Below are 25,994 nucleotides of genomic sequence, written 5' to 3'. Positions count from 1 at the left end.
AATTAAAGTTCTTCAGAGTTGAATAAAAAATTGTCTGACATTTGATCAAATCTAGTTTAAAAAGTACACACTTGAAGATGAACTGAATGAGCATGAAATAAATGAGAAAGAGGAAATAACTCAAGCAAATATGAAAATTTAAATTATTTTATTATAAAAACTTATACAAATGAACCATAAACACAAAGGTAAAAATAAAATTTAAACAGAATTAAGCCAGTACATAAAACATTTCAAATGCAAAAGTAATAATAAAAACCTTATCAGCTTGTTTGAAATTATTCATCTTTTAGATACATGATGCTTTATTCCTTAGACTTAAAATAGTGATCTCCATTACACTCAGGCTATGAAATACTGAATACCATTTAAAAAGACAAATAGATTCCCAAATTCAACGATTAACAAATTACTTGCAAACTGATCACCAAAATCTTTGTACATTTGTTCACCAAAATCGTAAATCCAAACTACAAAATCTACCTTAAATAATCTAACCAAACACCAAATTACTTAAATGAGACTCAGTTTCTGAGATGGTATCAAGAGAAAATTAAAATCCTACTTATATACAAGGTTGTGCACACAAATGGATTTTTGTCAATATACTTTTAAAAACAAACCAAACCAGCGACCATTCCTGAAAACCCTTCCTATACCGGGATGGAATTTTAAAGGGCTTTTAATAACTTCAAGATTACATAGAAAAATGTTTATTGTTGAAATTACAAGTAATTTTTCTTTGGAACTTACAGACGGGTTCAGTATTATGTCCAAAGCGTCTAGAGAACAGTTCTTTAATATTAATGCTTTTTCCCTCCCCTCATTAAAAAGGGGATGAATTCCACCTGGGGGGCAACACTTAACTGTAAAGAATCCATTCTCCGCAAGAAATTTCCCCTCAGAACCCAGATAGCAGCTTTCACAAGTAAGTTCTCCATACAACTGTTTTTAAAGAAAAAGTTGCTACCAGCCTACTGCACTCACTTCCCTACTCACTTAAAATCAGATTTTAGAGTTATTCAGTGACAAACTATCACTTGGATAACTTTGTCCAAACTTGTGCCGACATCAGACAAAAGAATAAATACCCGTTCATATCTGGAGCTACATCTCAATCAAGACAAAAGGATTTTATTTACACAATTATTGTCTAAGTCAACTGCTGACTCGAGTAAGACGGTCTACCTGGGTCAGTGCCATTACTCCATAAATAGTCACTTTTTCCAAAACTGTGCTCAGATTTCACGTTGTACATTTCACAGAGAACCTAGACTTGGGTGACAGGTTCTGACGCCCATAATCAGTCAGGGCAGACTGACTTTGACAAATGATCATCTCATTTGAAAAAAAAAATAGTCGCAAATTTGTGCTTTCTTCCTCCTCTCTGGACAAAAACCCATCAGAAAAGATTTTAGGGTATACTGCACGGAATGACTCCCTGCAGTAAATCGGCCCCCCAGAAGCACAGGATGAGGGTGACGCTTGACAAATATTTCCTGTAAGGAAGTTCATTAAAAATTATCTTCCACGTATCTCTATTTTCTTCAGAGCCTTCCTAACAAAGATTCTGCCATGCAATTTCTGTTAACAGCTCTAAATGATGGGGAAAAAATTTTTACTATCATGCAGACATTTTCAGTTTCTTTTTCTTGGCCTTCAGTACAGGAGGTAGCGAAATCTTAAAGGCTGTCCTGAAATGATAGAAGAAAATACTTTTTAATGCTCTAAGTCTCTAAAGGACGAGCCAGCCATACAATCTCAAAGGTACTTACTCGCAGGTAGTGCAGATAGGACTGAAATTGCAGAATACTGTAAATTAAAAAAAAAAAATCAAACTGAGTGGTTTGAAAACTACACAGTTCAGATATTCTCTGCACACTCCCTCCAAAATAGAAAAAAAAGAAAAACTCAGCACATAAACTTACTTGACAAGCACACAGAACAGACGTAGCCAATTTCAATGAGATTTCGGTGACAGAAGCAAGCAGCCCGGTAGTCAACGTGAACCGGGGGTGGGAGGATTAACTGAGATCGCTGATCTTGATCAGGAAGAAAAACCCACTGTATTAAAAAAAAAAAAAAAAGCAAGGAAATTGTGTGAAGTCACACAACAAACACTCTGCATACAGCTTACAGGCTCCAAAGATGCCCTGAAACCCACCCTTCTCAGCTCAAATCCCCTGGGTCACCCATCTATTCCTGTCTTCCAGTTACTGGCGTCAGCTGTCTTGCTCCTATTCATTCCCCAGGAAACAGGGGTCTCACTCGACTCAAGGTGCTGGGTTCACCGCTGCTGTTTCCTTACCAGTAAATACTGCAGGAGGGAGGGCATCTGAGGCACCTTCAAGTACAGTCCCCCCGTGATGTCACAAGCCTGCAAGACACACAAAGGGCTCTCTGCCAAACAAGCACTTGCTTAGCTTTTCCAGAGGAAGATCTAACACAGCAAATTGAAAGGGTACGTTTTCCCAGAGTGAGTGAGGACCAGAAGCTTGTAGCTACCTCTCAAGATGTTCAAGTATCTTGTTTTTCCCCCTTGGCTCAAACCCTTTCAACCCTTTGAAGACTACAGTATAAGACAGTATATGACTTTTTTCCTGTTTGTTTGCTACTGATAAAATTTTTATTCTTGCCATTACATTTTTAAATAACAACTCTTGAGATATAATTCACATGCTGTAAAATTCACTCTTTTAAAGTATACAAACTCCTAGCTTTTAGGATATTCACAGAGTTGGGCAACTGTCAGCACTCTCTAGTTGCAGAATGTCTTCATAAACCCCAAACAGAAATCCCTGCTCATCAATGTCACTCTCCATCCCCTGCTTCCCCAGACCCTGGCAACCACTAATCTGACTTCTGTCTCTACAGACTTGCCTGTTCTGGGCATTTCATATCAATGGAATCAGACAACATGACTGGCTTCTTTCACTTTGGATAATGTTCTCAAGGCACATCTAAACTGTAGCATGAATTAATACTTCATTCCTTTTTATGGGCAAGTAATATTCCACTGTATGGACAGACCACAGTTTGTTTAACCATTCATCTGCTGATGCGCATTCTGAGTTGTTTTCACCTCTGGGCTATTAGGAATAGCACAGCTATGAATATTCATGTTTAACTTTTTTTTCGTGGACACATATTTTCATTTTTCTTGAATATATATCTAAGAATAGAATTGTTGACTCACCTGGTAATTCTAGGTTTAACTTTCTGAGGAAGTTTCAGACTGTTTTCCAAAATGGCTGTACCATTTCACATTCCCAACAGACACCACACGCCTACCATCAAGCTTAAGAAATAAGACCATCCCAGAGCCTTTGCGGTTGGTGTACTTTCTGATTCTGTCTCCCCTTCCCCAATCCTCATCTCCAGCAGTAACCTGAAGTTTTCTACAATTTCATGCTTTTAACTGATCTTTTAGTAAATATTTCTTATGGTCAAAAACATTTGTCAAGAGTTTGGTAATTTCTTCAGTATAATTTCTGGGTTTTTTCCCTTTTTGGTTAAAGTAAAATTCAGTTTCATTCATACTTTTGATTAAAAGCAATGTCTAGATGTTATCCAACAGAAATATGACACCAGCAACATATATAATTTTTAATTTTCTAGCCACATGAAAAAGGAAAAATAGGCGGAGATTATAACTCAGTGGTAGAGTACCTGCTTAGCATGCACGAGGTCCTGGGTTCAATTTCCAGTACCTCCACCAAGAAATAAATAGAATAAATAAACCTAGTTACTGCCCCCCCATCCAAAAAAAGGAACTATTAAGAGATAAAATCAATTTTAACAGCATATTTTATTTAACTCAATATATCCAAAATAATATCATTTTAACATGTAACCAGTATAAGAATCATTAATGAGATTTTTTACATTGTTTTTCATATTATGTCTTTGAAATTCAGTGCGTATACATACACACATCTCAATTCAGACCACACTGATTTCAAGAGCTCAACAGCCATACGGTACCAAAAAGGACAGTACAGATCTAGAGTATGATCCTATTTTTATAAAACTCTTTGCTTAGTGATCTATTCTTCCAACTATACACACAGAGAGATCTGTCATGCTGTTCACCTGATATTAACAACAGAGACATTTGGATGACAGGATTTGAAGATTTTTTTTTTACCCTTTTTAAAAATACTTTTCTGTGTCGCTTGAATTCATTTTAATGCATGAATTACTTTTGCAAAGTCAATCAAGTTTGAAATTTTGAAAAAATTTCAAAGGGAGCAGAGAGATGCTGGGGCTCTAATCTGAAAGCATCACCCAGGCTAGCCCCTAGAAATGTGTGAAGACTGGTGAAAGGCATTTAACAACAGGTAACAGCACACACCACGCATTCAATACCGCCAACACCGAGCACTCATTTAAAATGTACCTGTTGGAGGAGTCCTGAATCAGAGTCTAAGACGCAGGCATCAATCAAAATATTCTGAAATGAACATTTCAAAAAATGTTATAGGAATAATAATGACAACCTTATAGTGAAAACCTACTATGTGCCAGACTCTATTCTTAAAACAGCTTATTTAACACACACAGTAACCCTACAAGGTAGATATCTGACTTGCATTTTACAGCTGCAGCGGCCAGGCCTTGGCTGGGCAGTGGTCATAGAGCTGGGGGGGGGTGCGCAGTGCTGCCACCCCCAGTCTACCTGTCCCCAGAGTTCATGGTCTTTTCACTCTATCATGCTGCCACCCCAAGATGGAGAACATTATACAGGCTACAGCAGCATTTTTACTTTAAAACTGAAGTTTTAAGAAAGCTTTTTTTTAAACATATCAGAGAAGAAAACGTGTTAATGATAATTTATCTGAACACTTCAGTTATCTGCAAAGTGAAAACATCAGATCTTTATCAGCTCTCCCTAAAGCAAAGAGACAGAGCCATTGAGTCAAGGTATGCAGCAAATTGTAAAACCCAGGATTCTTAGCCTGGGGTCCAAGGATGGACTAAACAGGGCTCTAGCCACACAAACCAGGAAACTACACGCAAAACTGCGTTTGAGTGCATGTTTTTCTGGGGACCCAGCAGATTCTCAAGGGTCCAGGACCCAAAATAGAGAAATGACTAGGACAAAACATAGATTCCAGATTCCCAATCCATCATTCAGTCAGACTACCTCTCTAAATTGGTGATTCAAACAATAAAATTAATTCCTTCACTATGAAACTAATATTCTTTAAAAAAAAAAAAAGGCGGCGCTCGATTCACCTGCTTCTGTGCTGCGAAGATGACATTCATGAAGTTCATATATTGCAATGCACTGTCTTCCGCAGCCTTAATCACCTAAAAATCACATCCACGTTAATATCTTCCAGCCACATCCTGGCACTCTCACTCAGGTGTCACCACAGTATACTATGCACTACAACCAATATCATTTTTCTAATTTGCCTTGGTAGTTATTATTAAATAACATCTAAAAGTGTAAAGATGGCTGTAAAAATCTCCCCTAAATCCTACCACTCAAGAGACAATACTTGCTAATGGTTTCAAAAGAGCATCTATGTGGCCATGTCTATACACTCACACCCAAAACACACACCAGGATGATACTCTATCTAGTGTTTTAGAACCTGCTTTTTCAGTCTACAGTATCGGGGCGTGGGGGGAGGAATCTTATGTCAAAAAGCAGATTTAGATGGATCCCATCCTTCATGCTGAGCTCCAAGATTTCCACTGTTTAACCAACTGACTTTAAAGATATTCAAGCCATTTCCAAGCCTCGGTTTCCGATAGCACTCTGATGAACACCCTCATCTACCCTTTGCACAACTCTGATTACGCCTGCAGTAGTCGATGAGACGGGTGAAGTGTCTGCACATTTCATTTCGATACAGATGACCAAACTGCCTCCCAGAAAACCTGTGCCAGTGCATCCTCCCATAACTAACCCCAACTGCTGCCAACCCCAGATTTTTCCATTTGCGCTGAGCAAGAAGCCAATGGTGAAAACCCACTATCTGATTTGACACTGACGTTTCTTTGCTCACCAGTAGGGCTGACCGTATTTCTAGATGCTAACTGCTTCTTCTGCAAACTGCTCACGTTTCCGACCTGTTTCTTAGAGTGAACTTTGACATTTTTCTTTTCAATTGAAGTATAGTTGATTTACAATGTTGTGTTAAACCCTGACTTTTAAAAATTAATTTATGAGAGCGCTTTTTTATTTTAGAAATATTACGTTAATCTTGTCAGGCAGCCATGCTAAAAATACTTTTCCCTAACAGTTTTTTCTTTTTTTTTGTCCTTGTTTTGGGGACATTTTTTCAAGATCTTAAGCTTCTTTTCATAGTTCCACATAATGCTTAGCAAGATACTCACCAACCCAAGAGTATGAACAGATATTTTCTTCTAGTGTTTTTATGACTTGAATATTTACACTGAAATGTTTGATCTTTACTAGAATGTGTTTAGGTATAAGCAAGTGAGATCTAGCTTTGTTTTCTTCCAACTGGCCAACCAGCTGGCCCAGCACTTTTTACTGCATAATCCACTTCCTCCCAACTAATTTGAAGTGCTTCGTTTATCACATGTGAAACTCCCCTGTGTAACTGGTTTCTGGACTCCACAGACTTTTCCATTACCTGTTTGCTTACCACTGCACCAGAACCACACTGTCACTGTAGCTTTATAAAGTGTTTTAATGCCTAAAGGAGCACGAACAAAGGATAACAAAGAGCACTGCTCGCCACCCAGTTCTATAAGGATTAAGTGGGGACCGAGTGCAGTCGCCCACCGAGTAGCACCCTGAAAGGAACTCAGGATGAAAAGCAGGACGGAGCCCTCTGTGCTCTGGATAAACAGGCCCTAGACAGATGTGCGCCTCAGGAAGAACTTCGGTGACCCCAGATTCTTGCCTCTCCCCATACACAGAAAAGCACTAAAACCACTAGCTCCAGACATCTAGTCTCTGTGATTAGCGATAGTCGTTTACCAAGATGTACGCCTGACTGCACGAATTTCCTAGCCAAAAAAAATCATAATAAACTGGCTCCTCCCCTACCTCTCTGGGGCAGCTTCCTCACAGCTGAGTGGCTGTCTCCTGGGCTTTAATCCTCAGTAAGACCCTGAGTAGAACTGAAACTCACAACTCACGTTGTGTGTCTTTAAGTTGACAGGAGCAAGTTCCTACCTATTATTCTCTGTTAGAAAGCTCCCGGCTTTCTCATTGATTTACCCGTTCAGACAAACTGTTGACTTTCTTAAATCCCCACTCTGCCAGGGGGGAAAAAATCTGATTAAGATTCTGAGATTGCATTGAATTTACAGTTTAATGTTGGAAAACTTAAACATCCAAGAATAAAATAATGGCTTTCCACAAACTAGTGGGGCGAGGGAAGGGGGAGAGGAGTAAGAGGCACAGACCGTTAGGTATAAAGTAGGCTACAAGGATATATTGCACAACACGGGGAATATAGCCAACATTTTATAATAATTACAAATAGAGTATAGCCTAAAGTATAACCTAAATTTAAAAAAAAATTGTGAAGCCTTGCACTGTACATCTGTAACATATAATACTGTATATCAACTATACTTCAATTAAGAAAAATAATAAAAATTAAAAAATATAGCTCTCCATTTATGCAATTCTTTTATGTCTCTCAGAATTTGTTTTTTCTCATAATCAATTTTACACATTGCTTGTTAATTAATTCTGGACACTTAATATTTATTGCTTCTATTATAAATGAGTCTTATTTCCCATCATGTTTTCTAATTGGCTATAGTTGGTATATAAACATAGCATTGATTTCTTTCAATCTTACCAATATTCTTGATTTCATTTCCTGATTATCTGTAAAGAAATAAAAACAGATTACAATTTAACTGAATCTTACTAAACATACTACATACAAGATTTTCTACCAATTTTTAAACAGTCCCTCCGAGTTACAGTAGGGAAACAAGTATCACAGTCTCATAGAAGAGCACAGGCTCCTACCTTTAACCTCCTTGTTTATTCTATGAATGTCTTATTTTCTTAGCATTAAGGAATTAAAAATTTTATTTTATAAATACTCATAGCAAACAGAAAAATAACCTCAAATCTTAGTTAAGTAAGTCGAGCATCCACCGGTCGGGAGAAAGGGAACGCTCCCTTGCCCACGACACACACACAACGGGAGTGACTGGGAGCTTCCAGTTACCACCTCTGCAGTCCAGCGGGCTTTGTAACTTGACCAAAACATGATCTTTGTCCCAGAAAATTTAAAGTATCAAAGGTTTGGCTGTTCTGTGATTACCCACCAGGTCCTAGATGTGAATACTGGGACCACAGGTAAATCAACAAGCCAATCCAATGAGACAATGAACCTGAAAACCACACACAGAGGATGAGACAACCCCAAACAAAGTCTGGGAGAGAAGCATCGCTCAATTCTGTACAAAACAAACGCAGCAAATTACACAAGACTGAGAAAACATCCCACAAACAGAGGTGATCAAAATGCGTACGAAGGTGGGCAGAGTAACCCAGCCACCTGGAGAAGCAGCCACTCAGCTAATAAGCCCCAGAGTCAATAAACTGCTTTTAAAAGCAAAACACTGCTTCCAACATAAGAGAGACGAAAATAATTTTTTTTAATTTGTCTAGATAAGAAACAAAGAAGCATCCTGAAGAGTAACTCGTCGTGAGCAAGACATACTGGAGAATCTAGACTTTTCTTTCTTCCCATTTCAAGTTTTCACAGCTTGTCTTAAAAACATTTCAAAGCCAAGCCAAACTATTGTTTGATTATCTACCACTTTAGAATACTCACACCTTCCATTAACATAGGCAGCCAAGGTTCTAAGAAATATCACAAGTGAAAATATCTTTATTACAAAAATACACCCTCTGAATGATTAAAACACCAAGGATACAGCAAAGAGCTTTGGCGAGGGATCCTGCCAACAGAGTTTCTGTATGTTGACCCTTTATGTCACCTGTAAATAACAAAAAAAAACATAAAAAGGAAATTTTAGGTATTTTCTTCAATTAAAATCATTTTCAAGCCAAAGCATTCTTCTTCATGAATGAAACCAGATATTTTCAAACTGGGTTTAAGAAACATAGATAAGTAATTTTAAAGCATTTCCTCAATTTAAAATATCCTGGTGGTCAGGGGCTGAAGGGGGGAAATGAGTTGTTTAATGTAAAGCTTCCATTTGGGAGATGAAACAGCTCTGGAATGGACAGGGGTGATATCTGCACAACAATGGGAACGTACTTAATGCCACTGAACTGTACGCTTAGAAATAGTTAAAATGGTGAGTTTTACAGTATGTGTATTTTACCACAGCAAAAAACAAGTAATAAAAAACATCCTGGTGTTATTTGGAACGGTTCTGGCTTCTCAATGATCTGAGTGGTACACAAGGTCATGGGTAACTGTAAGCAGCTGGACAGTGGCTCCTGGCCAGCTTCTGAGCCCTTCCCCCTGCTTCCTCCTCCCTGTCAGCCCCCGCAAAAGCAGGCCCCGTGAGAAGAGGACTGGAGAAACTGCCCAGGCTGTGGCAAGCAGGGACGAAGTTTATAACTTGTTCAGAGACTTGGGTGCAAAAGAGTCACTCTTATAAAAATCAAAATTCTAAACCTTCAGCTCAAGAAGGTGGGGAGCCCAGGCTGACACCCCGTGTGAGCAGGGCCTGCAACTGGTCCAGGAGCACTGACACCCCACGGGGAGGTCAGACCAGGAGCAGTGGGGAGTCAGGACTTTATTCTGGAGGCCGGTGGTTTTCAAAATGTGTTTCTACAACGGGCTGTAGGAACACCACAAGGGAACCCAGCAGAAATACAAATTCTTGGGGCCTCCCGAGACCCACTGAATCAGGAACTATGGAGTGGGGCTCAGTGTTTTGTCTTAATAAAGCCTCCAGGTGACTGTTAACAGTTTTTATTGGGGTATAACTTACAGATCACAAAGTTCACTCTCTTTAAGCACACAAGTCAATGATTTTTAGTAAATTTATGAAGTTGTAAATCTTCGCCCCAATCCAATTTTAGAACATTTCCATCACCCCAAAAGATCACTTAGGCTCGTTCCTGGGCACTTCCCTGCTCCTCCCCAGCCCCAGGAAACCACTAACCGACTTCCTGTCTCTAGAGTTGCCTTTCCCTACAGGTTATTTGGACACAACCACCACCCACGAGCAACAGGGAACCAGTGAAGTCCTCCAAGCTAGGGAACAGCAGCTCTGACTTTTAGGATGACAGCTCTAGAGGCTGAGTGGAAAGACCTGAACCGGGAGAGACAGGAGTCAGTTAAGAAGTTGCTACAATGATCTAGAGCAAAGGCTCTCAGCCTGGGCAACCGCGCCCCACGGGGGACATGTGGTTGTCACGACCGGGGGATATTATGGCATCCAGCGGGCTAAGGCCAGGGATGCTGATCGGTACCCTCCAAAGCACAGGAAACCACCTCAACAAAGAACTGTCCAGCCCAAAGTGCCAGCAGTGCCAAGGCTGAGCTGGATGTCAGGTAATAAAGGTCAGACTCTGGAGGCATTTCCGAGGCCAAGCTAACAGGATTTCACAGCTGATTAGATGTTGGATGAGAGAAGGAAGGAGTCAAAAATGAAAGCTTTTGGAAAAGCAAGTGGATGGGGTTGAAGAAATAGGAATTGGAAATGGTGGTGTAACTGAGGGAAAAGATAATGAAACTGGTCTGAGGTGTGTTAATGAGACTGTGGACACCAAAGCAGAGACACCTGCAGCCTGAAAGAAAGGTGGATTAGAAGTGAAGACTGGGAAGTATTCAGACATAGATGATAATTAATGACAAGGGCGGATGAGAACACACAGAGGAAGAAAATAATCCTACAGAATAAAAAATAAGTATTTTTTTAAGAAACAAGATGAAGGAAAAGTCAGAAATGGAAGAAAGGATAGTCCAAAAAAGAAACACAGGTTAACAGGACATCTTTAGAAACCAGAGTGTGTGAGGAAGTTGAGGATGTGACCAGTGTCAAATGATGTGGACACAGGAGAATAAGGCACAGGCTCTGATGAAGGTAATGCTTCAAAAGAGAAGAGAGAATGAAGCAGGTAACGTCAAGAACCTCAAATTTGTGGACTCAAAGCCTCAAGGACCTCCACAGTCCACTCCACTTGCAAATAGCAATGACGGAAGTAAAAAAGAAGCTGAAAGCGGTTACTCTTGGTCATTAGATCTTTGATCTCTTCAACAATAACTTCATTTGCTGCTGTTAGCAACTCATATTTTCCATCTTTACTTCCTGAGGGATTAAATTCAGAAGAAGGGTTGCCAGGGTCTCCAAAGAAGTCTCCAAGTCTGCCATTCTTTCCAGGATATAAGAATCGACTGAAACAACAGGGGGAAGGAAAAAAAAAACCCTAGTTACACCAGGACTCAATGCTCTCAGTAAACATCGGAATGAAACTCAGCAGAGACAACAAAACCACACCAATTCCAGACTCTCAAGATTCCATAGTAAATTTCAGTTTTTAAAAATTTATAAAATTGGCAGACATGAGTCTACCACCACAGAAGGTTCGATGATTACACTGTCTTCTAATAAAAAAAAAAAAAGGTACTGGCTTATAGTCTCTTGAAATGCTTTAGGGTGGCTCTCACTCTGCCTTATCAGATGACCAGTGAAAGAGACTCATTCCAAATTCTTATTCACTACTCGTTTATCATTTGAGATCCATTGATCTACTCCAGTAATATCTGGCCCAGGGGTCCCTGAAAAGCTCCGCCTCGGGCTCCATGACTTTGACAGTTATCATATAAAACATTCCTGATTTTTTGAAAAAATGAAAACTCTGCCTGTCACAGCTTCTACTAATATCGTAACCAAATTAGCATTGTCTTTTTCACTCAGTTCTGAGAAAAATGTACAATCATGACGGGAGCAGGAGCGCTCACCTGTCGGCCCGTGGGCTCTTTTAACACAGAGTGGGAAAAGCTGAGAAGTAGACACTAGCCTCAGCTGAAATCTGTTGGTAAACAAGAGTCACTCCTACCGTGATGCGACATTTAACTGAGACACAGTGGAGCTGTATCTTCCATGAGGATTAGATTCTACAGCGTATAACATGACAAGTAAATATGGTTATTCTTCATGAAAATCTTTACTGCATGCGTGGCCATATTTGCAAATCAGCTGCAGTCTGATGCACCATCTTGCAGTGACTCCAGCACAGCCAGCTTTTACACCGGTGTTAGAAAAGGTCACTGTTTCTTCAGCCAAGCAGCAGATGGAGTAGTTGGCTTGGGTTTAGGAGCCAATGTTATGAGCAAAATCCTTATTTATAAACCCTAAGTCCCACACAGAGCAGTGAAATATTCATAACAAGAGAGGTACGCAGAAGCCAAGAACTGGCTGCAGGGAAAGGAATCGCGTCTCATCTCACCCGCTCCCTGGGGCAGACCCAGGAGCAAAGCAGGATGGGAGCTGCCCACCCCATTTGATAATTCTCTTTTTTGCCTGGAGAACACAGGTGAATCCGCTTGAGTTAAACGTGTACATGATGCAACTCTACCATACATCAGCTGATGAGTTTTCAATATTTGCACCTATGAAAATACACATGTACTGAATCTTTTTTTTTTTTGAAGTTTAGCTCACTTTTTTTTTATTGTTTTTATTTTCTTTTGTTTTGGTGGGGGGAGGTAATTAGGTTTATTTATTTATTTATTAACAGCAGTATGGGGGACTGAACCCAGGAGCTCAGGCATGCTAAGCACATGCTCTACCACTGAGCTATACTCCTCTCCCCACCATGTACTGATTCTTGATGCTGTAAGTATTGTTGGCTAGTACAGAAAAAAATCTTTTTGCAATACAGAGTAGGAATATTACATGCCAGCTGGCATAAAAATCTCACGGATGTTAAGCACTCAACAGGAAGAATGGTCATAGTTGTCATACCTTTCTTGAATGTGACTCGCTATCACAGCAAGTTTGTTGGAACGATTCATGAATAAATGAGAATTTCCTAGCACCATCACCGCATCTATGCATTTTGATAAAGTAAACTGTTGAAAAACAGAAGGCAAAAGGAAGATAAATTAGCTACCCAAATGACTATGTCCGTTCTTGACATAATTAAGATTTCATTAAAATTTTACAGTTATTCACTGCTAAAAGTCTGCTCTGGAGCTCCCTCCTCCGAAGCCGTAAGAAAAAGCACTTGAAAACTACAGTTGTCTAATTTCACTTGTATGAGAGCATTTCTGCATCTGTACAATACTCCACAAATGTTTTCTGCATAACATTCAGGGAATAGCAAACATGTCACATCTTCAGTGATAAAATTACCAGCAAATTATTGCTACACATGGAATGGATAATGAATACATACTGATTAACCTGGTGATTTGTAAAATTTTTCAATTCATTCATTCACTAAGTATGCTGAGCACTTATTATGTGCCAGGGGAAGATTCCTTCCTTCATAGAATTTACATCCTCACAATTACTAATATTACTAAAATACATAGGTGGATATTTTTATAATCGTGGAATAAAGCATGTTTCTGTTAAAGAAATACTTCAAGCAGAAAATAAAACTCTCATAAATTTCACTCACTGTTTTTTAAAAATATAAAACAAACCTAGTAACATTTCTGTAGAGCAAAAAACTAACTAAACAAAAGTAAGAGGCAAATTACAAACTGGAAAAAGTAACTGCAACATGTGACAGTGAGTTAAACTTTTAATATAAAGTGTCCACAAATCGTAAGAAAAAAAAAAAGGAACACTCAAAAAGAAAAATGGGCAATGCCCCAAAGGAGAAATACAAAGGGCCATTAAATACTTGGCAGCAAACTGAGATAACTTTTTTTGGTATATCATATCAGCAAAAGATAAAATAAGGAAACAAAGAATCTTGTGTTGGTACAAAAAAAAGAAAAAGGAATGCTCATATACCGCTTATGAGAGCTCAAAATAAGACAGTCTTTCTCCAGAGTGACAGGGTAACATGCTGGTCTAGCCACACAACAGAATCCTGTTCAGCAATAAGAAGGAATGAACTACTGATGCATGTAACAAGGACAAATCTCAAAATAATTATGCTGAGTAAAGTATCCAGACCAAACAAACAAAAAAACACAAAATCCCACTATATATACTATTTCAGTCCATATATACAAATATCTGAAAAATGCAAACTAAGCTATAGTGACAGAAAGCAGATCAGTGGTTGCCTCGGGGTGGGCACAGGCAGAGAGGTGGGTGGGATAAATTACAAAGGGATATGAAGAAACTTTTGAGAGTAATGGATCTATATGTTCATTATTTTGATTGTGGTGATATTTTCATCAATGTATCCATACCATATGTGAAATGTAACATAACAAATTAAGCACTTTAAATATGTGAAGTCTGGGGGAGGGAATAGCTCAGTGGTCGAGTGTGTGCCCAGCATGCACAAGGTCCTGGGTTCAATCCCCAGTACTTCCACTAAAAATAAATACATAAAAATCTAATTACCTCCCCTCCCCCCCAAAAAAACCTAAAGCAAACAAGAAAGAATAAAGCAAATGCAGTACTTCAAAAAAACAAAAACTTAAAAAAAATGTTAAGTTCACTGTACGCCACCTATAGCTTGATAAAGCTATTTTTAAAAAAGACATCACTAAGAACATGAAAAGAAGGGAGGGGAGTGGGAGGGGATGAGGACAATAGGTGAAAGGGATTAAGAGGTACAAACAACCAATTATAAAATAATTAAGTCACAGGGATGTAAAGAACAACACAAGGAATACAGTGATACTGTAGTAACTGTGTACTGTGTGTAATGTATAAAAATACAGAATCACCATGGTGTTCACCTAAAACTGTCAACTATACTTCAGTAGGAAAAAAAATGCAAAGACAAGCCACAAAGCTGTAGACAAGGAGGAAACATTTGAAAATCATATATCTGACAAAAGATTTGTATCTAGAATATATAAATAACTCTTACAATTCAATAACAAGAAAATAAACAATTCAATTTAAAAATTGGACATAACATCTGAATACAAATTTCACCAAAGAAATACATGAATGGCTAATAAGCCCAAGAAAAAAGGACTCAGCATCATCAGCCATTAGGGAAATGCAAATTAAAACCATAATGAGATATTACTACCTACAACAGAATGCCTAGAATCAAAAAGACAAACGAGTGTTGGCAAGGATGTGAAGAAAAAACTGGAGCCCTCATACACTGCTGATGGGAATGGAAACGGTGCACCCACTTTTGAAAAGTTTGGCAATGTCTTAAAAAGTTCAATCTAAACTTACCATATGATCCAGCCATTCAACTCATAGGTATCTACTCAAGAGGAATGCAAATACATGCTTATACACACACTTGCTTTTATAGTATGTAAACTATACCTTAATTAAAAAGCAACGTAAACATATACTTGGTCAAACCAGAATTATCCAAAAGCCCTCTCAAGCACTCTTACCTGAGATTCCTTTAACGCTTGCTTTCCCCACCAGATTGGGTTGGTATCAACTATGATAACCAGAAGATTCAGTTCATCTTCTGAAAATATGACAAAAAACTTAAAAACATTAGCCTCATAAAAGTGTGACAAAACTTAACATTTTCAATCTGTAAATTAAATCCAGAGCAAGCACCACTACGTCTTTACATGGCTACCATCCTCCAATCATGAGATTAACATAAGGCCAAGTTCCTTTACAGATTTAGAGCCCTGGAGGCCCTCAGCAAGCTCTTGCTGGCCTTCTGCACATCTACACCTTTCATGCACTAGAATGTAAGCTCTGTGAGGGGGGATCCTGTCAGTTTTGTCACTGCTCATCCTCTGCTCCTAGCACATTGCCTAGCACGTGGTGGATGCTCAAAAAATATCTATTATATGAACCCAAAGATATTTGCATTTTAAATGGCTAGTGAAGGACAGAAGAAACTGATTAATCAGTAGTAAGAAACACTAGCAGTAGAATTGCGGGCATGGGGTAGGGTTTTTAAATGGAGACACAAATCAGTCTGGCTCCAAGTCACCTAGCAGCAAGGCCAATTAAAGGTGCAAATCAAAGTGAAAAGCAATTGCTATGTACAGATTTTACTGTGAAAAGAATTAGGCTACTCTCTCCAAAATGACAGACATGACTAAACAGGCTAACTTAACACAGTAATTCATTCAACAAACGTTAACACTAAGTACCAGTGTTAGGTGTTGGCGATACTGAGTCCAAGCCCTCAAAGAGCCTACATTCTAACTGTGACAGACATATGGACCCGTAAGCACACACTGTTATGAAAAACCCAGGATGCTCATTTAATAGCAAAAAGCAACAATGCCTATCTTGACCCCATACCTTTCTTCCTCCACTTCCCATCTCCTGTATCAAGATACTCCCACCTCATCTTTGATTTCTGCTTACCTACCCAAATCCTATATACTCTCCAGGGCCCCAAATCAATGCTACCTCTTTCTTCAAAAGCCCTCGCCAGGTTTTCCAACAGGTCCTGGCTCCCCCATCTCAGGAGGGTGGAAATATCAGCCCCTGTGCATCAGGCCCTGGCACACGTGATCCTACAGTCCCATCCCATGCTGACAATAACACAGCAAGAGACTTCTTTTGCTATCTTTCACCAATTGTAAGATGTACTCCCTCTTTTTTTTTTTTAACATTGGACAGTTGCTGAAATCAGGATGGTATCTTAACATTATGACTGACTGACAGTATTATATTTTCTCTTAGCGGTACTAAATAAAAGCACATTTCATAATCAATATTGTCTTAGATTAGATGAAATAAGCTGTTCCTACTTTGCAAAAGAAAATAACCTGCTCTAAGTCACATGGCCTGTAGCAAGTAGCAAAGCCAATACCCAGCTTTGAAGACAGATCTGCTTGACTCTAAAGACTGGCTTTTTAGTGCCCCAGTGCCTCCTTCTGACCACACACAGCATTGCCCCTCTCCTAATGACAGTACTCACTACCTCATTTGACGGTTAGCTATGTTTCTGATCTCTCTTCCCATCTCTGCCCATTAAACCATGGACTCCTTAAAGAATGAGAAATGAGTAATGTAGTATCAAGCACAAAAGCAGCACTTAATAACTGTGTCTCCCACAGGCCCTCACTCCTCTACCCATAGCCTTTAGCCTTATTCTCCAACAGGCCCCACCCCATAATTCTCAAGGCCATAAAGTTCTTCCTACTACCAAGCTCGAGAAAAATGCAGTGTTGCCTGTCAGGAGAGGAGTGTATCCATACACATGGAACATCCCTGTGAATTTTCTTCTTTGTGTCTCTAACTCTTCATTTGTTGCCAGGGGCCATACCAGATCTGCCTCCCTCACAGGGTTGTGATAATTATTAAAACAAATAAAGGATGTCCGGACACTTGTTACTGCCTCCAAAAAAATCTGTATCTATTCCTGCCCTCCATAATCCATTTCCCACACAGCAGCCAAAGCAATCTTTTAAAATCATAAAACAGACAGTAACACTTCTTTGATTAAAACCCTAAAATGGCTTTGTATTACGCTTAAAAAATAAATCTCAAGCTCTTTATCATGGCCCACAAGGGCCCTGCACCTGGCTGGCTCACTCGTCCCTCTAGCTCACCTTGCTCCTGCCACCCTGACCTCTTTTTTCTCCTTTTACAATATCAGGCCGTGTAACTAGCAGTTTAATGTATGAAAGAAAGGCTCTCCACCTTCCTCTACCCCTATATGCCCCCTATCCGCCTTCCCATTGTAACAGACTGACTCAACTTGCCACGGGGCCTTCACAAAGTCATTCGAGTCTGAGTTTCAATACCACCGGTCTTCCCTGGACCCCTATCTAAAATAGCTCCTCGTCCTCATCTCCTAATCACAATCGACAACATCATCACATCATGTTATCTTCACAGCTCTTGTCACGCTTCGAAATTATTTTTATTTACTTGCCTATTGTCTGCCTCGCTCACCAGACTGTAACCTCCACGAGTGTGTCACGTTCTCTACTGTATTTCCCAGGGCATAAAATAACGCCTGGCACACTAGGCGCGATCCAAAAATATCTACTGAATGAATGAATACATCAGCCACTCCTCCAAGCACCAAACAGTTTCCACCCAGTCCCTAAAATATACTCCATCCGGCCGGCGCTGGCCGGACAAAGTCTGCCGAGCCCCGGGGTCCGAGTCCTCGGGCCCTCACCGCCTAAGACCCGCGGGAGCGGCCCTCACCGTCTGAGACCATGGCGGCCCGGATCTCTCAGCGCACAGCCAGCTGCGGTCAGGCAGGCCTCCCGGAAACTGTTAATCCTGACTTCCGGCGCTGCCAAATGACGTGTGAGGCGGCTTTGCTCAGGCCGCGCGCCGTACCCACGGCCCAGCCTCCAAAGCGCCGGAAGTGGAATGCAGAGTGGCGCCGCGCGCTGTCAGTCTCTGTGGCTCGGAGCCCGCGCGGTTGCGGGACCCATCCTGGCAACGAGGGCAGCTCTGGACCCCTTGGGCTCCACGGTCCGGAGGGCACGATGGACTCCAAGGGTAAGGCGGGATGTGACGGGCCTGCTGGGCCTAAAGCGGAGCCGCGCAGGGTTCCCTCCACCTCGCAAAAACGCCCCGACTGGGCTCCGGGAGAGGTCCCTTTCCGAGCTCAGGCTGTTTGGCTGGATGTGGTTCCTCGAGTCACGACTAAAACTCTTTCGCTGCTCCTGTAGCCAGGGAATGGGTCCTGGGGGTATCCCCATACAACCCCTCTCCCCACGCTTTCCAGTGTCTTCTTCCAAAAAGTGAGACTTAGGACGAAGTGTGCAGGTCTTCGCAGTCTTGATTTCCTCGTATGTGAAGTATGAGTAAGACTCTGCCCTGTTGGATTTGGTACTTAAAAGAAAGGGCGTATTTGATGTGCTCATCTAGTGTGCTTATCAAGGTGTTTTATTAACTGAAGGACAAGGGCAAACTAATATATATTGTACCTTTCGTGTAAAACATAATAGCGGGGTGGACCTCTACATACACATACGTGTATATGTTTATGTCGGTGAATAGGCTTAACTTGGCATAGACTGTCTGGAGGGGTGCAGGAGAAGTCGGTAAGGTGGATGACTCTGGGATTCTTTCAGGACTTGGGGTTAAGGATAAAGAGGAGAATGACCTTTCACTGTCATTTGATAGAGCTTAAATTTTATGCCATTGTACATGGATAGCTTTTTCAAAATGGGAAAGAGCTTGCAAATAGTGATGTGATGTCATCCCTGTTCCCATAAACATTTATGGTACCCCTGAAGCCAAACACCCTGCAAAGTTAATATTTTAAAAATTTGTCTGCTTCTTAAGGTCTGCAGTCATTGATAAGCTCTCTGATCGTCCATCCTGCTAAATGAATTTGATGAATCACTTTTTTTCCCTTTCCAGAGTTAATTGAATATTTTAAGTCTCAGATGAAAGAAGATCCTGACATGGCCTCAGCAGTAGCTGCCATCCGGACTTTGCTGGAGTATTTGAGGAGAGACAAAGGTAAAGAGGGTCCCCCCCAAGCACTCGGGGTGTTAGGAAAGCCAGCTCATAACTCAGAAGTGTAGAAAGTGAGAGACACCCGTGTGCCTGCAGAAGGTAATGCAGCCCCAAGCTCTGCTTCTCCCTGCATTTCAGTCCTCCTTTTGACTTCAAGAGAGCCCTCAAGTCATCATCAAAAGGGTCCCCCTTCACAAATGAAATATACTCTGAATCAAGAATGACCATTTTTATATCAGGTTAACTATGAAGCTTAAATTATAGCCATAGTTCGGCTTCACAAGTGTTTATTGAGCTTCTGTCCTGTGGAAGATTCTTTATAGTTGCTATAGAGACTATTCCACTATAAACTCTGGTATTAATGTCATCATTGTGATCACTACTAATTCAGACATCCTAAATGTAAGCATCTGGGTATAAGCGTAATAATAGTAACAACAACAAAGCCTTCTTTAACTTAAAGGGCTGGCCTAGAGGTGCGTGGCTCTGAGACAGCCTCCAGTGTCTTCCCATTGTACTTACAATAACATCCGAACACCTGAGCCTTATGCTCAACACACCGCAGACCTCTTCTGTGTCTGCTACTTAACTTCCTTCCCTGCTGTCCCTCACTGAACTGTGCTTCACTCTGGCCTCTCTTTGTTTCTCTTACCAACTTTGTTTCCATCTCGAGGCCTTTGTGCTGTTACAGTCTGCATCTGGAACTTTTCCCACTGGATCTTTATGCGGCCGGATCCTTTCTTACTCACATCTCTGTTTAAATGGCCCTCACTCTGAGAGGCCGTCCTTGTTAATTCTCTTCAAGGAGCTCTACCTTTTTCATCATTCTTTTTTCTGTCTTCATGTCATTCTGTGATTACCTTGATTGTTCCTTTGTGTGCTTGTTTACTGTCTGCCTCTCCAACTGGAAGGGGGTTCCATCAGAGCAGGGATCCTGTCTGTCATGTTCATTGATGTATCTCTGCCATCTTCAGTAGTGCCTGGCATACAGCCTACACCCAGTAAGCATTGCTTGAATGAATGAATGAATCACAGACGCATCCAGGGGATGTGATACTAAAATGAACATCACCTTCCTCGTGTGCTTATCCCAGGGGAGACAATCCAGGGCCTGAGAGCGAACCTCACCAGCGCCATCGAAACCCTGTGCGGCGTGGACTCCTCTGTGGCCGTGTCCTCAGGCGGGGAGCTCTTCCTGCGCTTCATCAGCCTCACCTCCCTGGAATACTCCGTGAGCCCCTGCCCGCCCTCCTTTACCCTCTGCTTCTCTGTTTGGCCACAAATATTCTCAGCTTACCTGGATCCTTTCTTTCCCTTCATTTTGCTGTCTTCTTCCTAGGATTACTCCAAATGTAAAAAGATCATGATTGAGCGGGGAGAGATTTTTCTGCAGAGAATATCACTGTCGAGAAATAAAATCGCAGATCTGTGCCATACTTTCATCAAAGATGGGGCAGTGAGTAGATCTTGGTCATGTGCGGTAATCGGGAACAAGGACTTCGGAGCTGGACTCCTGGGATAAAATCCTGCCTCTGCCACTTACTTGCTGTGTTACCTTGGACAAGTTACTTAGCCTCTCTGGGTTGCAGTTTTCTCATCTGTTAAATAAGGGTGATAATAGTAGCTAGCTCATAGGGCTGTTGTGAGGATTAACGGGATGGCATGTGTGAGGACTCTGCACTGTGCCCAGCACAGAGTAGGCCCTGTGTAAATGCAGCCATTACTGTCGTGGACGGTTGTCATCTTAAACAGGCAGAGAAAGCCCCTGGGACAGCAGGGATGATTCTTGATTTAATAAGGTGTCTTACTAAAGCGGTATTTGTTATTATTGCATATGTACTAAATTAATCTGAATTAGATCAACACAGAACAGCTTTTGTCACGAGTTAATACCATCTTCCTGCTGAACGTTAGCACTAGATTAAGATTTTCATCTTCACTCCAGATGTGGTTACAGAGGTGCAAAGCTGCCCAGTGTTTATAAGCTAAGACAGGAGCTGCAGGTTAAGTCAGGCTCCCAGCCAAGGGGTAATTACACTTGTGTGACGTCTCTCCCACCAGCTAAGCCTCCACCGGCCATAAAAGTATTTACTTGCATCTGGACTCTGAAATCATGTCCTGTTTTATTACCCTCTTCCCAACTTTGAAATGTGTTATTAAGTATATGGCGCGTAGGGGGATCTTGTACAAAAGCCAGTGGCAAACAGCTGTTCTGGGGCCAAGCGGAGGCAAGGTTGTGACCACTTGTTGCCGAGGCCTTCTCCTGCAGACGCACTGCGCCGTCAGCGTCCTGCAGGGTTCATTAGTTCTACCGTAGTTGAATGTGTAGGAACCACCTGCATCAGTGCTATTTTGGCTAAATTTCGAGCAGAGCTGCTCCAGTTTGAACATGCGGATGAACCACATGGGGATCTTATAAATGCAGGTTCTGATTCAGTCAGTCTGGGGGTCCTGAGAACCTGCATTTATAACAAGCTCTCGGGTGAGGTTCAGAAAGGAGCTCGGGAGCCGCGTCCACCCGTCTTACGTGACACAGTCCTCTGCGCTGCTCCTTAGAACGGAGATTACATCTACGTGTCTGCAGAGTGTACCCAGTCTACAGATGGATTGTGTGTTTACTCCCAAACAGTATTTGTAAATTTTTAAAAATTAGTTAGCCAACATTGAAATATTAGATTTTTAGCTCCTCTGGAAAAATCTGATGATCTGGCAACAGTGGGCCCACGTGACAACAGCTGGAGCTCAGCCTTGTTGCTTTGCTGCTGGCCCCAGTGGCCCGCTGCACTTCTTTATGCTGCCTGCCTGGTGCCTGTCGGCCCAAGGGTGCAAACCATGTCTCAGAATTAGGGAAACCAACCCAAAGGAACCTAATGGAGCCTCCAAATAGAAGAGCTTGCATATCTGGGAATAACACCACGTGGAGATCCTACTTCTGCACTTGCTATGGGTAGAGGAGACTCATATTCCTCCAGCAGAAAACATTTTCAGCTTGCCTATGGGCCTCAAACTCAGTGTACTCTCAGGGAGTGCCTTTCTGGTCACAGGTGATTTGTAGGAGAGCACACGGAGAAGCTTCAGGGTACCAGGAACATGCACTAGGCAGCAGAGAGGATTGGGGAGCACCAGAAGTTTGCCCTTTTGACAGAGCGTTCTCTGTCCACAGAGAATATTAACTCACGCCTACTCCAGAGTGGTCCTGAGGGTCTTGGAAGCAGCCGTGGTGGCCAAGAAGCGTTTCAGTGTGTACATTACGGAGTCGCAGCCTGATCTATCGGGGCAAGTATCTTTCCATTTGGTTATGTGCCCAGCTATCCTTTTCAAGAGCAAACTGAGGATTAGAATCCATTGTAAGAGGAGCCAGAGCGTGCCCCCTCCCTTACCCCATTTGCCAGCCAGTCAGCATTGCCCTCGGCAGTGCCCGTTCCTGCCCCTGGAAGAAAAATCACCGTGAACTTGAAGTAGGTCACAGTACAGGGGTCTTATTTAGTACTGAAATCAGAGGGACAGCAATTGATAGATTTTTATCAAAGAATAAATAATGCTTACCTCTTATCCACAACATAAAAGAAAACTCCCTTTTTTCCCCCTGAATTTGCATCTCTTACCTGGAGTCCCCAAGTGTATAGTTTTCCGGAAACACATACTTCCTTCTAAAGACCCCAAATTCTTGTTTCCTTAGTCCAAAGTCTTGGGATCCACCCCTTAACCCATTAATATTAACTGAGCTTCAAGCTAATGTGCTTTATCATCATCCAACGTAAGTGACTCACCATACACCACTGTGGGACTCTCTTGGAGTTTTTCTAATGTTCTCAAAATGTTATTTTCAGTAAGAAAATGGCCAAAGCACTCTGCCACCTCAACGTCCCTGTCACTGTGGTCCTGGATGCTGCTGTGGGGTAAGCACCTAGCTTCCCCTGCCCCAGGTTTCCTCACTTCCTCCCAGGGTTGGCTTGGAGCAGGGTTTCAGATGGAAGGTTTGAGTCCCATTCATAAAACTGGACTGGGTAGCATCCCACCTCTTAATTGACAGCTGTGTTAAACCAGCAAGCTCATTATAAGGTCTTGGTAGCGTACACCGAAGACGGGGCTGTAGAATGCTGGGGAGACTGAGAGTCACTTACGTAGTATCATGGTGCATTTTAAGAGCAAGATGCAAAGGTCAGCTTAGGGTCAGCACACATGATCCATGATCCCGCTTCATCTGAAGACACAGGCTGTCTTTGGTGTCACTCCGGGATTCTGTGTCACCTGTGGAACTTTGCTTCTAAAACCGAAGCGGCACGCTCCATGGATCGTCAGCGTGCCTTGCAAGAGAAAACAGGAGTAATAACCCCCTGGAAGGAAAAGACATAAGGAGATGATTAAGGAAATTAGGAAGGTGTTCAACCAGTTTAGGGAGAGGGGATAGCGCAGTGGTAGAGGGCATGCCTAACATACACGAGGTCCTAGCTCCACTCCCCAGTACCTAAGACAAACAAACAAACAAGTAAACCTAATTACCCACCCCCACAACAAAAAAAAATTTTTAAGTAAGCATTTTTTAGAATCCTACTAATTGCTCATATTAAAAGGTAAATTGGCCTTCCCTTACCTGCAAGATTCTTGAATTATATAACACATTTTTCCAACTTCAGATCATTTCAGGTTTTTTAAGTTTTGTTTTGTTTGTATTGAAGCAGAACCAAAAAATAGAGTGTGCCACATGTAGTAAGGACAGATACCGGCTCATGCAGTTCCTACTTCAGTTACACACATACGTGTGCACGTACTGGGTGGCAGCGTGAGTTATACGTCTTTTTACGGTGTCGTGATCAAAACGGGTGTTAGTGGTCCTGGAGCAGAGCTGGTAATGGTGCCGGGGGCTGTCTCAGGAGCTCGGTGCTCTTTGGGAGAAAGGTAGTTAGGAGAGGAACTTACCCTGCTGAAAATGGGAGTATTCATCTTGGAAGTGATGATGCTACTAGTAAGAGCAGAGCAAAGAGAGCATAAAAACTTGTTCTTAATTTCCTCAGCTACATCATGGAGAAGGTGGATCTTGTTATAGTTGGTGCCGAAGGCGTTGTTGAAAACGGAGGAATTATTAACAAGGTAGGAGCACCCGTGCTCCAAGGGCGTGGGGGCGCGCGCCCGGCGCTGTGTGGGAGCGCTGCTCCTCTGACCTGCCTGGCTTGCGGGTCCCAGTTCCCGTGAGCCACTGCAGTGGTCAGATTGTGGTCAGATTTCTGTCCGCTTTTGAGATTGATCTGTGTAAGTTGGAATATAATTTGTATTTTCACAAAGTATGCTCTGATGGAATTGGGCTTTTTGGTTGGGTTTTCTTTTTAATGGAGTGATGACATCAATATAATGTCTTAAAATTTCTCTATTGCTTAACATGGGAAGATTTCAGGATAGTTTGTGTGTGTTTGGTAAAATAAATATAACATAAAATTTGCCATTTTAATCATTTTTAAGTGTATGATTGAGTGGCATTCATTGCACTCATATTGTTGTTCAACCATTACCATTGTCTGTTTTCAAAACTTTTCTATCACCCCAAACAGAAACTGTCACCACTAAGCAAAACTCCATTTTTCTCTCTCCCATCCCCCAATCCTTCTGCCTCCGTGATTTTTGCCTATTCGAGGCACCTTATTTAAGTGGAATCATACAGTATCTGTCCTTTTGAGTTGGGTTTATTTCACTTAGCATGAGGTTTTCAAAGCTCGTCTGTATTGGAGCCTGTGTCAGGACCTCATGCTTTGATGCCTGCATAATGTCCCACTGCATGGAAACACCTTTGCTTATCCATTCATCGGGTTGATGGATACTTGAATTGTTTCTGCCTTTTGACTGTTGTGATTAATGCTGCTGTGAATTTGAGTGTACAATTATCTGAGTTCCTGTTTTCAGTTCTTCGGGAGTACACACCTAAACACGGGATTGCTGGGTCATATGGTATTTCTGAGTTTAGCTTTTTGAGGATCTGCCAAACTGTTTTCCATCTTACATTCCCACCAGCAACCTACGAGAATTCCAATTTCTCTACACCCTTGCCAACACTTGTGTTTTTAATTATAGCCCTCCCAGTAGGTATGAAGTAGTATCTGTTGTGGTTTTGACTTGTGTTTTTCTAATGACTAAGAATCTTGAGCATCTCTTTGTGTGTTTATTGGCCATTTGTATATTCTTGGAGCAACGTCTATTGTTTTCTTTTTTAAAAGGTCCTCTTTAATTCCAGAGCCAGAGTTACACATGTTACGTCCATCATACACTTTGTTGCCTCCCCTGCAGCTGTGCTAGAAGATCTCATCCTTCTCCATTTCTGACTTCCCAGATTGGAACCAACCAGATGGCCGTGTGCGCCAAAGCACAGAACAAGCCTTTTTATGTTGTTGCAGAAAGTTTCAAGTTCGTACGGCTCTTCCCACTAAACCAGCAAGATGTCCCGGATAAGTTTAAGGCAAGTTTTACATATTTGAAGGGGCATTTGAGTCTAAACTGAAGCCTTTGAAAAAACGCAGTGCTAAGGATGTTCTAGGAACTTACTC

General features: G+C 41.5%; 2 protein-coding genes across 3 annotated transcripts in view; one reads left to right on the top strand and one right to left on the bottom strand.

Annotated features, from left to right (window-relative positions):
• Positions 1 to 131: 131 nt before the first annotated feature.
• GTF2H3 (general transcription factor IIH subunit 3) lies at positions 132 to 18,278 on the bottom strand. Of its 2 annotated transcripts, none has more exons than XM_006209477.4 (13): positions 18,190 to 18,278; positions 15,444 to 15,523; positions 12,910 to 13,016; positions 11,170 to 11,336; positions 8,896 to 8,958; positions 7,976 to 8,005; positions 7,800 to 7,828; positions 5,239 to 5,313; positions 4,400 to 4,453; positions 2,309 to 2,377; positions 1,929 to 2,064; positions 1,776 to 1,812; positions 132 to 1,694 (listed from the first exon to the last, which is right to left on the bottom strand). In XM_006209477.4, exons 1-13 carry the CDS (start codon positions 18,200 to 18,202, stop codon positions 1,625 to 1,627), a joined length of 930 nt encoding a protein of 309 aa, XP_006209539.2. In that variant the 5' UTR covers positions 18,203 to 18,278; the 3' UTR covers positions 132 to 1,624. The 2 variants fall into 2 exon arrangements, with proteins under 2 accessions (XP_006209539.2, XP_072809550.1); XM_072953449.1 differs by lacking the exon at positions 18,190 to 18,278 and adding an exon at positions 17,909 to 18,180.
• The window catches only part of EIF2B1 (eukaryotic translation initiation factor 2B subunit alpha), a 9,257-nt gene continuing 1,535 nt past the window's right edge, over positions 18,273 to 25,994 (top strand). Inside the window, exons 1-8 of the mRNA XM_006209478.4 lie at positions 18,273 to 18,492; positions 19,363 to 19,464; positions 20,556 to 20,692; positions 20,801 to 20,917; positions 22,625 to 22,737; positions 23,292 to 23,360; positions 24,477 to 24,552; positions 25,781 to 25,906. Of these exons, the coding sequence (XP_006209540.4) occupies positions 18,288 to 18,492; positions 19,363 to 19,464; positions 20,556 to 20,692; positions 20,801 to 20,917; positions 22,625 to 22,737; positions 23,292 to 23,360; positions 24,477 to 24,552; positions 25,781 to 25,906 (945 nt within the window). The 5' untranslated portion in view covers positions 18,273 to 18,287. The remainder of the gene's footprint in view (positions 18,493 to 19,362; positions 19,465 to 20,555; positions 20,693 to 20,800; positions 20,918 to 22,624; positions 22,738 to 23,291; positions 23,361 to 24,476; positions 24,553 to 25,780; positions 25,907 to 25,994) is intronic.

This window comes from Vicugna pacos, chromosome 32 (assembly GCF_048564905.1).
Source record: "Vicugna pacos chromosome 32, VicPac4, whole genome shotgun sequence".
In the NCBI taxonomy this organism is placed as follows: domain Eukaryota; kingdom Metazoa; phylum Chordata; class Mammalia; order Artiodactyla; family Camelidae; genus Vicugna; species Vicugna pacos.
Note: the sequence above shows the minus strand (reverse complement) of the source record. Positions and strands in the feature narration are given on the sequence as shown.

What these genes read in the sequence shown, in the direction of transcription:
- GTF2H3 (XM_006209477.4), bottom strand. An exon ending in GCGAGTCACATTCAAGAAAG is followed by an intron (nt 11,337 to 12,909) that starts GTATGACAACTA and finishes CTGTTGTTTCAG; the next exon opens with TCGATTCTTATATCCTGGAA. An exon ending in CCTATCTGCACTACCTGCGA is followed by an intron (nt 1,695 to 1,775) that starts GTAAGTACCTTT and finishes CTATCATTTCAG; the next exon opens with GACAGCCTTTAAGATTTCGC.